The 13,886-nt window shown below is 39.6% G+C and overlaps 1 protein-coding gene across 2 annotated transcripts in view; it reads right to left on the reverse strand.

Moving 5' to 3' along the window:
* Positions 1–13,541, reverse strand: part of znf644a (zinc finger protein 644a) — a 15,272-nt gene extending 1,731 nt beyond the window's left edge. Inside the window, exons 1-5 of one of the 2 annotated variants that reach the window (XM_034887149.1) lie at positions 13,292–13,541; positions 7,331–9,821; positions 6,031–6,624; positions 4,922–5,047; positions 3,723–3,825 (exon numbers count right to left, since the gene is read on the reverse strand). In XM_034887149.1, coding sequence (XP_034743040.1) covers positions 3,723–3,825; positions 4,922–5,047; positions 6,031–6,624; positions 7,331–9,818 — 3,311 coding nt within the window. In that variant the 5' untranslated portion in view covers positions 9,819–9,821; positions 13,292–13,541. Of the gene's footprint in view, positions 1–3,722; positions 3,826–4,921; positions 5,048–6,030; positions 6,625–7,330; positions 9,822–13,230 lie in introns of both variants that reach the window. The other variant, XM_034887148.1, reaches the window with a different exon arrangement.
* Between the last annotated feature and the right edge of the window lie 345 nt (positions 13,542–13,886).

Here is a 13,886-nt window from a genome sequence, read left to right on the forward strand (position 1 = left end):
GTGTTTGAGGTCCGGGGATTGGGCTGGCCACTCCATAACATCAAACTTGTTCATCTGGAACCAAGACTTTGCTCATTGTCTTGTTGAAAGACCCATTTCAAAAGGCATTTCCTCTTCAGCATAAGGCAACATGACCTCTTCAAGTAATTTGATGTATTGAAACTGATCCAAGATCCCTGGTATGTGATAAATAGGCCCAACACCACAGTATGGGAAACATCCCCATAACATAATGTTTTGCACCACCATGCTTTACTGTCTCACAGTGTACTGTGGCTTGAATTCAGTGTACGGCGGTCATCGGACAAACTGTCTGCGGCTCCTTAGAGCCCAAAAGAACAATTTTGTTTTCATCAGTCCACAGAATGTTGCTCCATTTCTCCTTTGGCCAGTCAATGTGTCCTACGGCAAATTTCAACCTATTCAGTACATGTCTTTTTCAGCAACAGGACTTTGCGGGGGCTTCTAGCTGACAGCTTTGCTTCACATAGCCTTCTTCTGATATTAACAGTACTCTCAGGTAACTTTAAGTCTTCTTTGATAATCCCTGGAGTTGGTCGTTGGTTGAGCCTTTGCCATTTTGGCTATTCTTCCATCCATTCTAATGCTAGTTGACCGTTAGACCGCTAGATGCCATTTCAAGGCATTTGAAATCATTTTGGCTGAGCAGCCTATAATTTCACTTCTTTATACATTTCCCCCCCTCCGATCAACATTTTAAATCCGCTGTTCCTCAGAGCAATGTCTGGAGCGACCCATTTTGCTGAGTATTTCAGTGTGAAATGCATTATAACCAGCATGCACAACATTTGCTTCCTTCCTTCCTTCAATATGGGCCATAACTGACACCTGTTTCTTCACAGAATCTATCACCTCACTAATTGAACCCAACACTGCTATTATTTTTAACATGCCCCTTTCAATTATAGATTAAATTACACAGAATGAGCAGTATGCATGTCATGACTGTTGGTTTGTTGGTTTTCTATGACTCTACAACCCTTACTAGTAAATTATTTGCCATGTAGAAATGTCACTTCTACAAATAAATATGATTTATGAGGTTAGTGATGTTGCTTCTGGATTGCTATTATTTTGAACACATCTGTATCTGACTGCTTGAACTTGTTGATTAAAACCATGTGTTGCAGGAGGTGAAGCATCATGATGCATCGGGATATTGAATCCATTCAAATCAATGACAGAATAATCATAATGGAATTGAATCGGGAGGCCGGTAAAGATTCACACCCCTAGTGTCTAGGGATGGGAACGTTGCTCTGACGGTTCCACCCCTTTGATCCAGACTAAAATTATTTTCATGAATATGCCATGAAATGTACAGACAGTCATGTCACCATCAGGATTATTTGTAATAACTTTCATGAGCCCTAAATGTTTGATCTAGCACCACCACCAGGTCCAAAGTTTTATTTGTACAATACTTTGGTTGATGACCAAATAACCTGCAAAACATTTCCATCAACCTTAGCTGTACTTGTAGTGCTAATTAGTACATGTTATGTCATACTAAATTAAGATGGAGAACCTCACACCTGCTAAACGTCGTAAATTAGCATAGACATTGGCCCAATCCCAAATAACTAAGGACTGAAGACTCATAGACTTAATTGATCTCAGGTCCAAAGTGAGTGCGTGTGTGAGGCCACATGGGCTCAGATAGGTATAAATGGAATTGGGACAGCACTTCACGAGATTACATGTTACCATGGCAATGTTTGATAACAAAGATGTCGCTGACACTTCATTTTAAGTTTCCACACGACCAAGTCACAGAAGACGGCTGCCTGACTCTTCTTTTACAAGCTGGGCAACAGGTCCAGTCCGTCCCATGATCATGTGTTGTGCTCAGAGAATGCCTAATAAGGCTGGAAGTTTCCGGTTTGGTACAGTGAGATAGGGAGTGAACAGGCTCTCTGTAGACGTGCTCTGGACGTGCTGTTGTTTACCTATGGTCTTCGCAGTAAACGTCACAACGCTTTGAATTGTGGGCAATTCCCTTTGGTGAAGTCTGCATCGATGCAGACTCACGGAAAGGGCTCGGTAAGTGTGTACTCAAACCCTCACTGTCTTTGAAATTTGACATTGGGACAACCCTAAATGAATTTTGCGAGAACGCGCACCAAAGTCTTTGAGTCTGCTAGCGTGGCTGTAGACTCCCGTCCGATTTGAGTTGAACAACATTTACAAGGACCTAATCTAGGGCCAACGGGGCATTTGTCTCTACAGTTAACATATTAGAATATTTGATTCGCTTCACATTGTTAAGATTTTGATGTTTCCATTGGTGCACTACAAACAGTAAAAAATATATTTTTTTTATCATAAAAGAGGCCAACTCAATTCTGAAGTTACACATTGCTTTGGGTTAGATTAAATGAGGACATATCATGAAAAACTCACTCTTTCAGATCTATATCTAGAGAGCCAAACTGAAATAAGACAACCCAGTCAGTTTTTTTGTGGGCTGATTAGATAACATGGAAAACTTTAATAATTTATTCAGATTTGGCTCCCCTTCCTTTGTCACATGCAGGCTCATTAGAATATACCGCCCTCCATCTCAGTAGTTTGAGAACTACCTTTGCAAAGGTGCGCTATATTTTTCCTGCAAACCAGACACAGCAGACTTTTTGGGGAAGGGGGGCTGAAAGAGACAGGTGCTAAAAATGAGTGTTTTGGACAGAGGGTGAATGCAGGTTTATTTAGACGAGTAGAAAAATAATGTGTATGTAAACATGGTCTAGTAAAACCCCAAAATATAAGTAAGAACATATAAAATGAGCATGATATGTACCCATTAACAGTTCTTTAAATTTTTGGGGCATTTTAGGCCTTTCATGAAAGGGGAGAGAGGCGGGGGGGAATGACATGCAGCAAAGGGCTGCAGCTCGGAGTCGAACCCGGGCTCGCTGCGTTGAGGAGTAAACCTCTCTAAATATGGGCACCCGTTCTCCCAACTGAGTTATCTGGGTGTCCAGACAAACCGTATTATCAAGACAACTTGTACTACTGTAACAAGTCATGGTCTGTGTCCATATTGCAAACCTTGGGGGTCACTGTCCACTTTATTTACATGGCTTTTGCTGGAATTGTTTGGATTAAGTTGTCCCATTACTGGCTCAGCTGGTATTTTTTGGAATGCAAGATCATCACAATGCATGATTGTGACATAATTCCACACTCAGTTTGACCATTTCTGGAGTCCATCTATGACAATAGGTGTCTCAGTCATCTAGGCACTATTTATTTTGTAAGTAAATACCAACCACTGCTGAAGTCTGTTGGACTGTGTTTAAAAAGTGTATTTTAAAAAGGTGCAGTAAGTGATTCTGCGCAAAAAATGATATTTGAACTCATTTGCCAAGCAACTACAACCCCCCTCCTTCAGAAGCTCCACCCCCCAGATTTACAGACAGAGAACTACTGGCTGGCAAATTCAAATGCTGCCTCCCCCCTCCTCCCTCCCAGCATCAATTGTTGCTGCCTGTCGCTGATTGGCCGGAACAGTGTTTTGTGGCTCTTGCCTTCCTTTGTTTTCCCTTTACACAGGCGAGGCTGTGTATTAACACTGGATTTTTTTTTTTACGCACACAGAAAAGAGAGCTAGGTGACCGTAAGGATATATCCACTGATTTTGATAAAAAGTGTATTGTAATAACATCACTTTAAGTATATTAAAAACTAAATAGAAGCATTACCTGCAGGTGAGTCTGTACATTTCCTCTGGAGTCTGTGGTAAGGGTAGTGTCTTCTTTTTGGAGCCAGGCCTTGAGCGTTGCCTCCTTGCTTTACAGTCAAATGCTGAAGAACAGAATGAACTTTATTAATTCACAGCTCTATCTTTGAGATTACAGCCTTACTAATTTAACATTTCAAATGGACACAAAGTCTATGATAACCACTAGAAGGTTTGGCAATTATGTTTTGGCAATTATGTGATGTTCAGTCAGTTTGGGTTAGCCCTTGCTTTAATCATGCTTATGTTTTGGCCTTGTGCCAGGGAGGTGAATGGCCCGGCTCTGTGCCTCAAGGCCCAATATATAAGTATGATGATCTGTGCCTGCAAGAAAAGTAGGCCCTGAAGGCTTTGCCCCTCCTACGGATGCACCCACCAAGCTCCACTATTAAAATCTTTGCAATATCTCACTTACTGATGCCCTTCTGGATCCTTACCTTGGGGAGGACACAAATAACCACTGGTACACTAATTATAACTAGAATTTGGACGTCACAACCTCTTGTGGTATCTGGCCCCACAGACAGTTTTGGCTTTATCTATGCTTTGAGTTATCAGTCTGATACTTTTGCTCCCATACCTATACAGTGGAGGTCCATTTGTCAATAATAGAAATAAGTTTGTATAAGGATACACATTATGTCATTTGATGAGAAGCAGTGAATATAAAAATGTGTTGGGTCTGTGTCTAAAGGCAGGTCTGTGTTTTACACAGAGAATTTTTGGCCAGTCTTGAAACATTTTCCTGTCTGCATATTCAAAGTATTTGGGTACAGAGACAATTCTGAAAACTCTATATTTATAGTTGTTAAGTACTTGGATCTTTCTTGATTCGAAGAAGTATCAAATAGTACGATGTTGCTGGTGCAGCAACAAGGATAACAACCTATCCTGGTTTCCCCACCTCCCAAAAACTCTGCCCATTATGTTCATTGGAACGCACAACCAAGCCAGAGACACCACAATCCCAAGTGGAACCTCGGGTCTCTGCTGTAATGGAAGGGAACTTTTACCTCTGCAAAGGCCAATGTGTTTATTTGCTGTGCAATCGTAACACCCACATGCTGCGTTCGGATCATTTGTACCCCAAACTGCTTCTGTGTCCTAGCGGTGGATGTTTTCTTTTTGTCTTTAACTCAAAGGGTTGCTGATGACACTTACTGGTTCCATCAAGTACAGCTGTCCTTTTTCGTTTTGCATATGCCCGGAGGTGATTAGACAAGCTAACTCCGCTATGGAAAGTTGCATTGCAATGGACGCACACCTTCCTGTTGAATTCACCTTTCTCTGTGAAAAGACAACAAAAAAATACCAAGACACAGATATAAGTCAAAAACATAAATATGATTGTGCTTATTTGTTAGTGGTGTTGATCTACAGGACTCAATAACAACAGGTCCTTTCTTCCCTTTTTGTGGCAAATTTATCATTTATAAAAAATCCAACGGTGTAAGAAATGTATTGAAACATGTTCTGTCTTTGTTCTATTTTACAAACTCCTTCTTCTGCCATGAAAGTTATAAGACAAGTCAAACATGACGATATTCTTTGTAATTAATATATGCAACAAGCTTGTCAGTTTTGGCCACATAATCTGAAAGTGCTTTGGCAATGTCATTCTATGCCTCTATGCTGATGACACCGCCCTTCAACAACAAATAGAAATCTGATGTTCAGTACTCAGCTTCAAAGCAGCTGCTGTAGATGTAAGGCCTTAATGTGAGTTTTGCTACCACTTACACCAAATTCCACTCTCAAATTTAACACTTTAGACTTTCTTTAAATACTTATCAGTTACTTTTCCAAGTATATAGTAATAGTTATCTAGTCTTCACATGGGGCATAAATGTGTTACTCCTGATACTTCTTTCTTTAAAAACATTGGTGAGGAAGTCAAAGAGCAACTGCCAGGAGTTGCGTGTTCATTAAAACAAACTGTGACTGGTGGGTTAATTGCATTCCATATTAATCAGAGCACATGAAGCCAAATTGACTCCTAAGTTAACGTATGTGACCAGTTGCTGACAAGCATTGTAGCATTTAAAAGGCTTTTTCTTTCTTAGAGTCCAGCACAGTGCTCACTCTAAATTAAATGCACCGCACCAAATCACAGACTCCACCATAAAAGACATTTCATATTTTTTCCACTAAATAGTAGTATAACGAGAATTACAGAACTTCTAAAGACAGTACAAAATTAATCTAAACACTTCAGGAAAATTCCACCCTCAGTTTTACCTACTGGTTACTACTATGAGGATGTTACTTACCACATATAGATTTTGGCAGTGAAGATGCAACTCTTGAGCCTGAACAGTGCTCACTGTTTGAAGAAACTGCTAGCATGTTTTTAGACATCTGAGAGGACCCCTTTATTCTGCTGTCTTCCTGACACTTCCTTTTCTTCAGAATTCCTATCAAGGCAGTCGTGCCAGAAAGGGAATTTTTAACATCAAACTTAGTCTCTAGTTGCCTTTTTTCAGATTCTATTTCCACTAAAGAAAATGTGGACATTAGTGGTCTGGCATCTGTGCAAGCGCTTGGAATAGAATTACATTTTGGGATTCCGATTGGCGGCTGCATGAAATGATCAACGGTGGAAAGCTTTGATGAAGCACTGTATTGGAAATGGTTCCGTCTCTTTCCCAGAATTTGAAGTGCCCGCTGGAACTCCTTCTTGTCCCGCATCAACTCCCGGAGTAAAAATAATGGGGATTTGTTCTTTGTTGCAAAGCTTTTCCCAAGCTTTTTGAGGTGGCCTCGTATGTGGTTGGACTGCCCAGTCCTGTTATCAAATGAGTCCCCACATAATGGACAGGAGTGAATGCTCTTCACAGTTTCAGATTCTGACTCCAACTGTAATGCTGAAATAAACATAAAAAAAAATCCAAAACACAAACATTACAAGTATGACATGATAAATGTAAACGTCAATGCACATATAACGGAAAACTACAGTTTAAATCCAGTTTAAAACTTGGGTTGAATTTTTGTTGGCCATTGGTTCTCATCTGTCATGAGAACATTGAACTTACCAAAATAATTGCAAAGATCTCGCATGTGCCTAGAGAAAAACAGGTCCAATGGGGCAACATACAAGAATACTGGTTGGTAACAAGTGGAGTTTTTCCAGAATAGGTACACAATTTTATTTGGAGGTAGAACGGAAGTTGAGAACACCAATAATGTCGCTAATAATCTTTAATTTTATAGAAATCAAAGCGTTCACAACTGTGCTAAGTACATCAAGTAATAGTGGATTTAAGAGGTCAATCTGTAAACTGACGGACAGCAATTCTTTTAGTAATAGCTCTTATCTTGTCATTAAAATAAATCTGACTACTCTAGGGTTTACAAGCTGTTTGATTGTCTGACCCTTTATTGTTTGTTGCCCCAGTGGACCTATTTTTCTGGAGATGCCACATCCCAAAATGTTAGCAATTACTTGTTAAGTTTAACTCTCAATAATAATGGATAGCACTAATGGCCAGAGTCACAAAAATATAAGCAACATTGCAATAAAGCACTTTTCCTTTAATAGAAGAAAATGCAATATGTGTATGCAAGTACCTTTTTTCAATCTCCGGATCGCTGAAATTTTCCTTCGAATCCGTGGCCTCCTGTCTTGAGAAGCCACCTGCTCAGGAGACACTACATGGCGTGCATTGTAGGCCAGTCCAACCCTATGAAGATGCCCTCGGACATGATTGGACAATCCAACACCCGACTCAAAGACTGCAGGACAGTATGGACAGTTCTTGCGATCCAATTCCAAATCTGACAAATCCTCTGTAAAGTCTTCCCTCAATGGTATTTGGTGGGGGTCAAAGGTTTCTTGAAAGACTTCCGTTTCTATGCATTCTTCTTTGATTTCAGGTTCTGTTGGGTCTTCATCTTCAGTCTTAATTTTCTCAAACAGCCTTTTAGACGCCTGCAGAGCACCCCTCATGGACATTCTTCTGCTATAGGTATAAATGATGTTTTGATTTTCTTTCTTGATACCATTGTCAAAAGGATCAGTGTTGCCATCTGTATCGTTAAACTGAAAAATGTCTTTTTCGTCATTGTCTGACACTTCTTCTTCGTCTTGGTTCATTTTCTTGGGACTGGGCAGAGGTTTTGGTAAGATGAAGCATGAGTCTTGGTCAGAGGTGTTGCGGTATGGGGTGGACATCTTTCTTTTAGACGGTGACTTTCTGACTGTTGACTGATCTCCTTCTGCTGGACTGGATGACACCCTATGCCCATTTGGGGATATAGCTGAATCTTCAACCTTGACACTCAATGTCCCTGGCAACTGATCAGAGCCATCTTTGTCTCCTATGGAATCCTGAACAAATGTGCTGTGATTATTGCTTTCCTTCCTCTGTTCTGCAGTTTTCTTTCCATGTTTTTGTCGGGACAGGAGAACATTGATGGATTTATCGAGCTTTGATTCTGTTAGTTGAGACTTGAGACCTCTGTTTATCTTGCTATTTTTGAATAGGTCTGAAATATCATTGGACTCACTAGGCGAACAAGCTCTTTTAGAAGGGATCTGATTTTTTATCGAGATTTTAGACGTAAACTCTGCATCTTCAACAGGAGTTTTACTAGTAGGCATGTGCTGCTCATTAAGTGGTTGTGCATTTTCCTCAATACGCTGTGCAGCTTCGTATTCCTCAAAGGTTTGTTGATGGCGACGCAGAAGGTGATTCCTAAAAACATTTTCACTTAAAGCTCTATAAGAACAAATGTTACAGGAGAAGATTCCAGATTTATCATTCTGGATCTGTTTTGTAACAGTAATTACTGTGTGCTGCATAATGTTATGTCTCCTAAGATCACTCTCACTCAGACTTCTAAAGCTACATTTGTCACATCTAAACTTTCTCTTGTCCTTCTCGTGGGTTTTCGCGTGTTTAACAAATGTGTTTGGGCAGTTTGTACCAAAAGGGCACTGAGGACAGAAGAGCTTTTTATCCTCTTTCTTCTGGTCATTCACGCATTTGATCTCTTCGGTGAGTCTTGCTTTTTTCTCCGTTTGGAGTCTTGCTGTTTTCTCCGTGTGAGTCGACATATGCTCAATAAGTAAACCACTTTGTCTGAAGGACTGTCCACATTCGCGGCATATAAAAGGCTTTGGCGAAATATCTGGAGAGTCAACATGAGACTTCATATGATGATGCAAATGATGCTCTTTCTTGAAAATAAGCTTGCATTTCGAGCAAGGGTAACATGATGGCTTGTCCTCTGAATGGGAATTCATGGCAAGGCTCCCCTTCAATGGTGAAAGCCCATGACCTATACTATTCTCATGAGAATTTCTTGCAGGTGTGTTGTAAAGAATTCCCTTGATGGCATTTACAGTTCCATTGGGATACTTAGAAACTTTCCCTGTTGGTGATGACTGTGACTGGGAGAACTTCCTTGACTTTCTGACTTTTCGGAGAGGTATAGAGTCTTCTTGGTCTTCAGCATCAGACAAATCCTCAGACGACTTGTGGCTCAGATCAGGGTAAAGGTCTTCTGAGGGATCCACCATGACAACCATGTCCATTTTCCGTTTCCTTCTCCTTTGGCTATTGGCAGGTAGGACATCATCTTTAGGCTCCTCGCCAGGGGAATCACCATGGTTCTCCCAAAGAAACTGCATAAACTCTTTGTGAGGATCCCAATGAAGGTCACTGGCACCACTAAAATTATCCACTGAGTTTTCAGGTGAGTCTACATCAAATCCCCAAATTCCTGCAGTGTCAATTTCCTGCACAGTTTTTAGTGGGGTGATGCTCTTTTCTTCCTCTTTCTCTGTGGAGATGCTGTTGAGTTCATGCGCTTGTGTAGCCTGATGCGAAGAAGGTCCATTTCCCAGGCCAACTGGAGACAACATATCTGTGTTTGACAGAACATCTAAGACACTGTTTTGTTTCAGTGAAGGCTTGCCAAAAGAATTGGTGCAAGAGGCCGATTCTTGTGCCATTCTCACTGGCTCTTGCAGGAGTGTGAGAGCATTGATATCAGGATCTGCATCTTTGTCATCTTCATCAACACCTGTCAGACATGACATTTCAGCTGCCATGACCTGAAAAAAAGAACAGAAAAAGCCTTCTTAGATATTCATGTTTGACTACAAAAGCCACGGTTATCCCAAAGGTTCAATTGAAACTAGGGATGTCCATATCAAGAAGTACTGAATTGGAGCCGATACGAGCATTTTATAACTGATTGGGTATTGGCAGTCCCCCAGATCACCTTTTTCTGATCATTTACGTCAGTTTAGTACAATTTGCGGAACAACATAAACTCGGTAAGTAATTTGGCATTTCTCATTAACACGTCTAAAATGTCAGCAGTGTGAAATTATTTCAAACTACAAAGCAAAAACAGTCCAACATCCACTTGCAATCTCATACAGAACTTAGTGGACTTGTGGTTTACTTTGGTAACTAAATATTAAAGCTATTACACCATTGTAAGTAGAAGTAGTAAGTTTTACAAAAAAGCTAGCTGCACTAAGTTGAATGTATTCCGCTGAAGACATTTTTTAGTTACTTTGGTTTTAGTAAAACGGTATGCATTTTCAAACTGATTTGATATCAAGCCTAACACCGACCGACATTTTTACGTCTAGGTGACTGAGACTAATGAGAAAGTTGTGTAGCAACTCAGTTTGATTTTGGAAGATTTTTCTTGCTTAATATCTCTATTGACGTTTCATTAAAGGTTTATATAAAGAGTCTTAAACCTGGAACCAAGCCAATCGGCTACGAGATGAATTGTGACCATGAAACGTGATTCTAGGCTACATAATATTGTGAAAACAACAAAAAAGGCAAAGGTTCAAGACTGTGTACACAAACGATCATAGGCTTCTATGTTAAAAGCTGGCTCTAGCCGTTTGCTGGTGCGTTTCCATGATAGCGGAGTCACCAGCTAGTATTTCTCCATAAGATCGCAAATAACATGTGTTTTCTTAAAACAAGGTTGATTGCATAGGGATTTCTAGCTTCTATAGGAGCAGAAACTTTTGTTTCACATTCTTCGAGCTCATGGATTATTAATTCTGAATTATTAATTCTGGAACCACACTATTGAGCTCTGTTGTAGATTACTACGATGGAGCCAATGAACACAACATACATGCCTGTATTTGGAGGTGACACCAGTACAAAACCAGCACTACTTGGTCAATAAAAGATTTAACTTTAGCTACTAAAGTAGTTACCGTATTTTTTGGACTATAAGTCACATTTTTTTCATAGTTTTGTTGGTCCTGTGACTTATATTCAGGTGTGACTTTTATATAAAATTATTTATAATTTAACATGTTTTTAAATGTTAATTCATACTGACTGACATGAACTAAGGAGTAAACATTGAATGGATTCAGTGATGTGGAATAAGATCGTGAGCTTGGTGAACTTGTTTACCGGTAACTTGACTGTTGGACTTGCTGGCTTGTTATGTTAATTTAGCATATTCAGCCTCCTAGGTATGTTCTTAGTGCTGTTGTATAGCTGAATAACTGTTAATGTGCTACGTTAACATACCTGACACCTATTCAGCCTGTTGTTCTGTGTGCTGTCGTGTTTAATATGTTATTGAAGTGTATATACTATATATATATATATATATATATATATATATATATATATAGTATATATAATAACTTGCCTTACCAGTTTAATGTCTGTTCTTTGTCTTGGGTTTTATGCAATACATTTCTAAATAAATGTGACTTATAGTCCATAGGCTTTTTTTCCTCTTCATGATACATTTTTTGACTGATGATACTTATGCTCAGAGCGACTTATATAACAGAAAATACTGCAAACTGGTGACACTCCTGCCCAACACAGCTTGCAATACAAGTTGGATTTATTGCTTTGACACCGTTGGCACAGGTTGCTAATGTAGGCAACTTTTTATTTGCCAGAAGGTTTCAAATGTAGGTTCAACGGGTTAGCATACCTTTGTACAGCGGACCAAAGAAACCAGAAATCGTCCTAACTCTATCATCTAGGAAAATCGGATCAGGACTCGATATCAGCAAATATTCAGTATTTAAAAATCTGACCAGGTTAAGGGCCTAAAAAAGCTGATCAGAAGAGACATCCTTAATTTTATACAAAGTAATTTACCAGGAATGTGTCCTTGTCTTGCGCGTATTTGATTGCAAAGTTTGTAGTGATTGTATTTATGATTCTGTGGTAGATGTTCCAGTGGCCTCGACGCAGATGCCTACTGCGCTAGAATTGGTTTATAGTTCAGCTCAGCATTTATCCCCATGATTGTTGTAGCACCAACACAATGGTAGATGGATCTTTCATACACTTCTGGATTGTGTTATATATTCATTATACTGCATATCTAAGTAATGTCGTTAGCCATTTTTGGTCATGTGTTAGCCATTTTCGAACCTAGCGAGTTGCAGGATTACACTTGAAATAGCTTTAAAAGCTGCTAGTGGGGCTTACATTTTTTGGGGATCAAGACTTAATTTTGGACTGTTAGTCGGCCAGAAGAAGTTATTTGAACACATCACCTAGGGTTTAAGGTGTAAGGGGAATTTTTCAGTGTTCTCTGACATTGTATCATCCAAGTGATAAAGCTAATAATCGACAGATTAATCAATAAATGAAATCATCAGCTGTAGCCCTAGAATCTTAAAATCAAATCTAAATCAGTGATGGTTAAGATGTTTAACCATCTGGTAGAGATGATCATTAGACTACAACTTTAGGCATGCTTTAGCAAAGAAGCGTAACAGTGACATTCAGGCCTCTTACAAGACAAATATTTTCTTGAATGTTTAACGTTTAACAAGCTACAGTTTGCAATTGGCAGTTCTTGGTTGATCTGCTTGTTTGATGTAAAAGTAAACTGTTGTAGTCACAATATTACAAGAGTTAACTTCTTGGCTCAATCAGCATCGATTGACTACAAAATGAATATAGCTAAATGTATAGCCGACATGACACTTTGCTCAGATGATTAATTGTGGCCATTTATAACGCCACAAGGTCGCAGGAGTGAGAGGTCTTGGATTTGAAGGGCAATAAAAGTGTCATACCAAGTGAATACTCCTGTGGCATATAGAGGTGTTTCTAACATCTACAGCAGCACCAAAACTGCAAAGAGATGGACCCCGTAATGTTTTTGATGACCGGTTGTGGATTTAGTACAGAGCTAAAACTTTCAACACAGTACCGTTAGTTCAGTTATATGCCAACCCACAGTAGTTATGATATGTTTACATATGTACCTACATAAGGAGAAAAAACACTATGTCCAGTAAGGGTGTCACTGCATTTCGTTTATTTCACGCTGTGTTGCTGGATGCTGCTCGCTGGAGCTGCAGACCATTCCATTAAGGCTGATCCATACCAAAACCTATTCCTCAGGCTAAACTATAGCTAGCTACTGATAATCGCCCCTCGCTACTCACTATACAGACATCAATAAAATGATTAAAAACAAACAAACGTTACCTCCGAGCGGTGTGGATGGAAACAGGGCACAATTTAAACGCTGCATTGAATAATTTCTTACTTTCGTCTTCCATCTATTTCACAGTCGCCATTTTCCGTGGTGGTCTGGTGTGGGACAGATCATTTCTTTTGTGCGGGTAACCGTACATACAGTTGTCTCTACATTAACAGAACAATGTCATGCTCTAATTATTAATTTGTTACTGTTTGATAAAACAGCTATAATTAAAAAGTGACGCAACTCATTGTCTCGTATAAATGTATCACGTAATACCACGAATCGGCGCCATGTCCAACCCCCCTGAAAAATTTGTAATGGTTCACTCCAGATAGGAGGCATAAAAAAACGAGTTAATGACCATCTCCTTTGGGTAGAAGATTTTTATTTTAGGTTGATGGCGGTTTATCGCCGTTTTAATTGATAAAATAAATTGTTATTTAGTTGTTTATTGTTTTTTTCAATTAAAGAACCCATTGAGTATTGCTATCAAACTTGTCATTGACGCACTATAGAAGCATTGTAACGTTGTGCCAACACAGCAGAGATGTAACCCCCCATGGTTGTCTTCGGGTCTTTGTTGCTTCGTAGACGGTGATTAGCCGGTTCAGCCTCGTGTGTTTTAAACAGAAAACATTGTGTGTGGTGTGAACAGACT

Source organism: Etheostoma cragini, chromosome 12 (assembly GCF_013103735.1).
Source record: "Etheostoma cragini isolate CJK2018 chromosome 12, CSU_Ecrag_1.0, whole genome shotgun sequence".
NCBI classification, from domain to species: Eukaryota; Metazoa; Chordata; class Actinopteri; order Perciformes; family Percidae; genus Etheostoma; species Etheostoma cragini.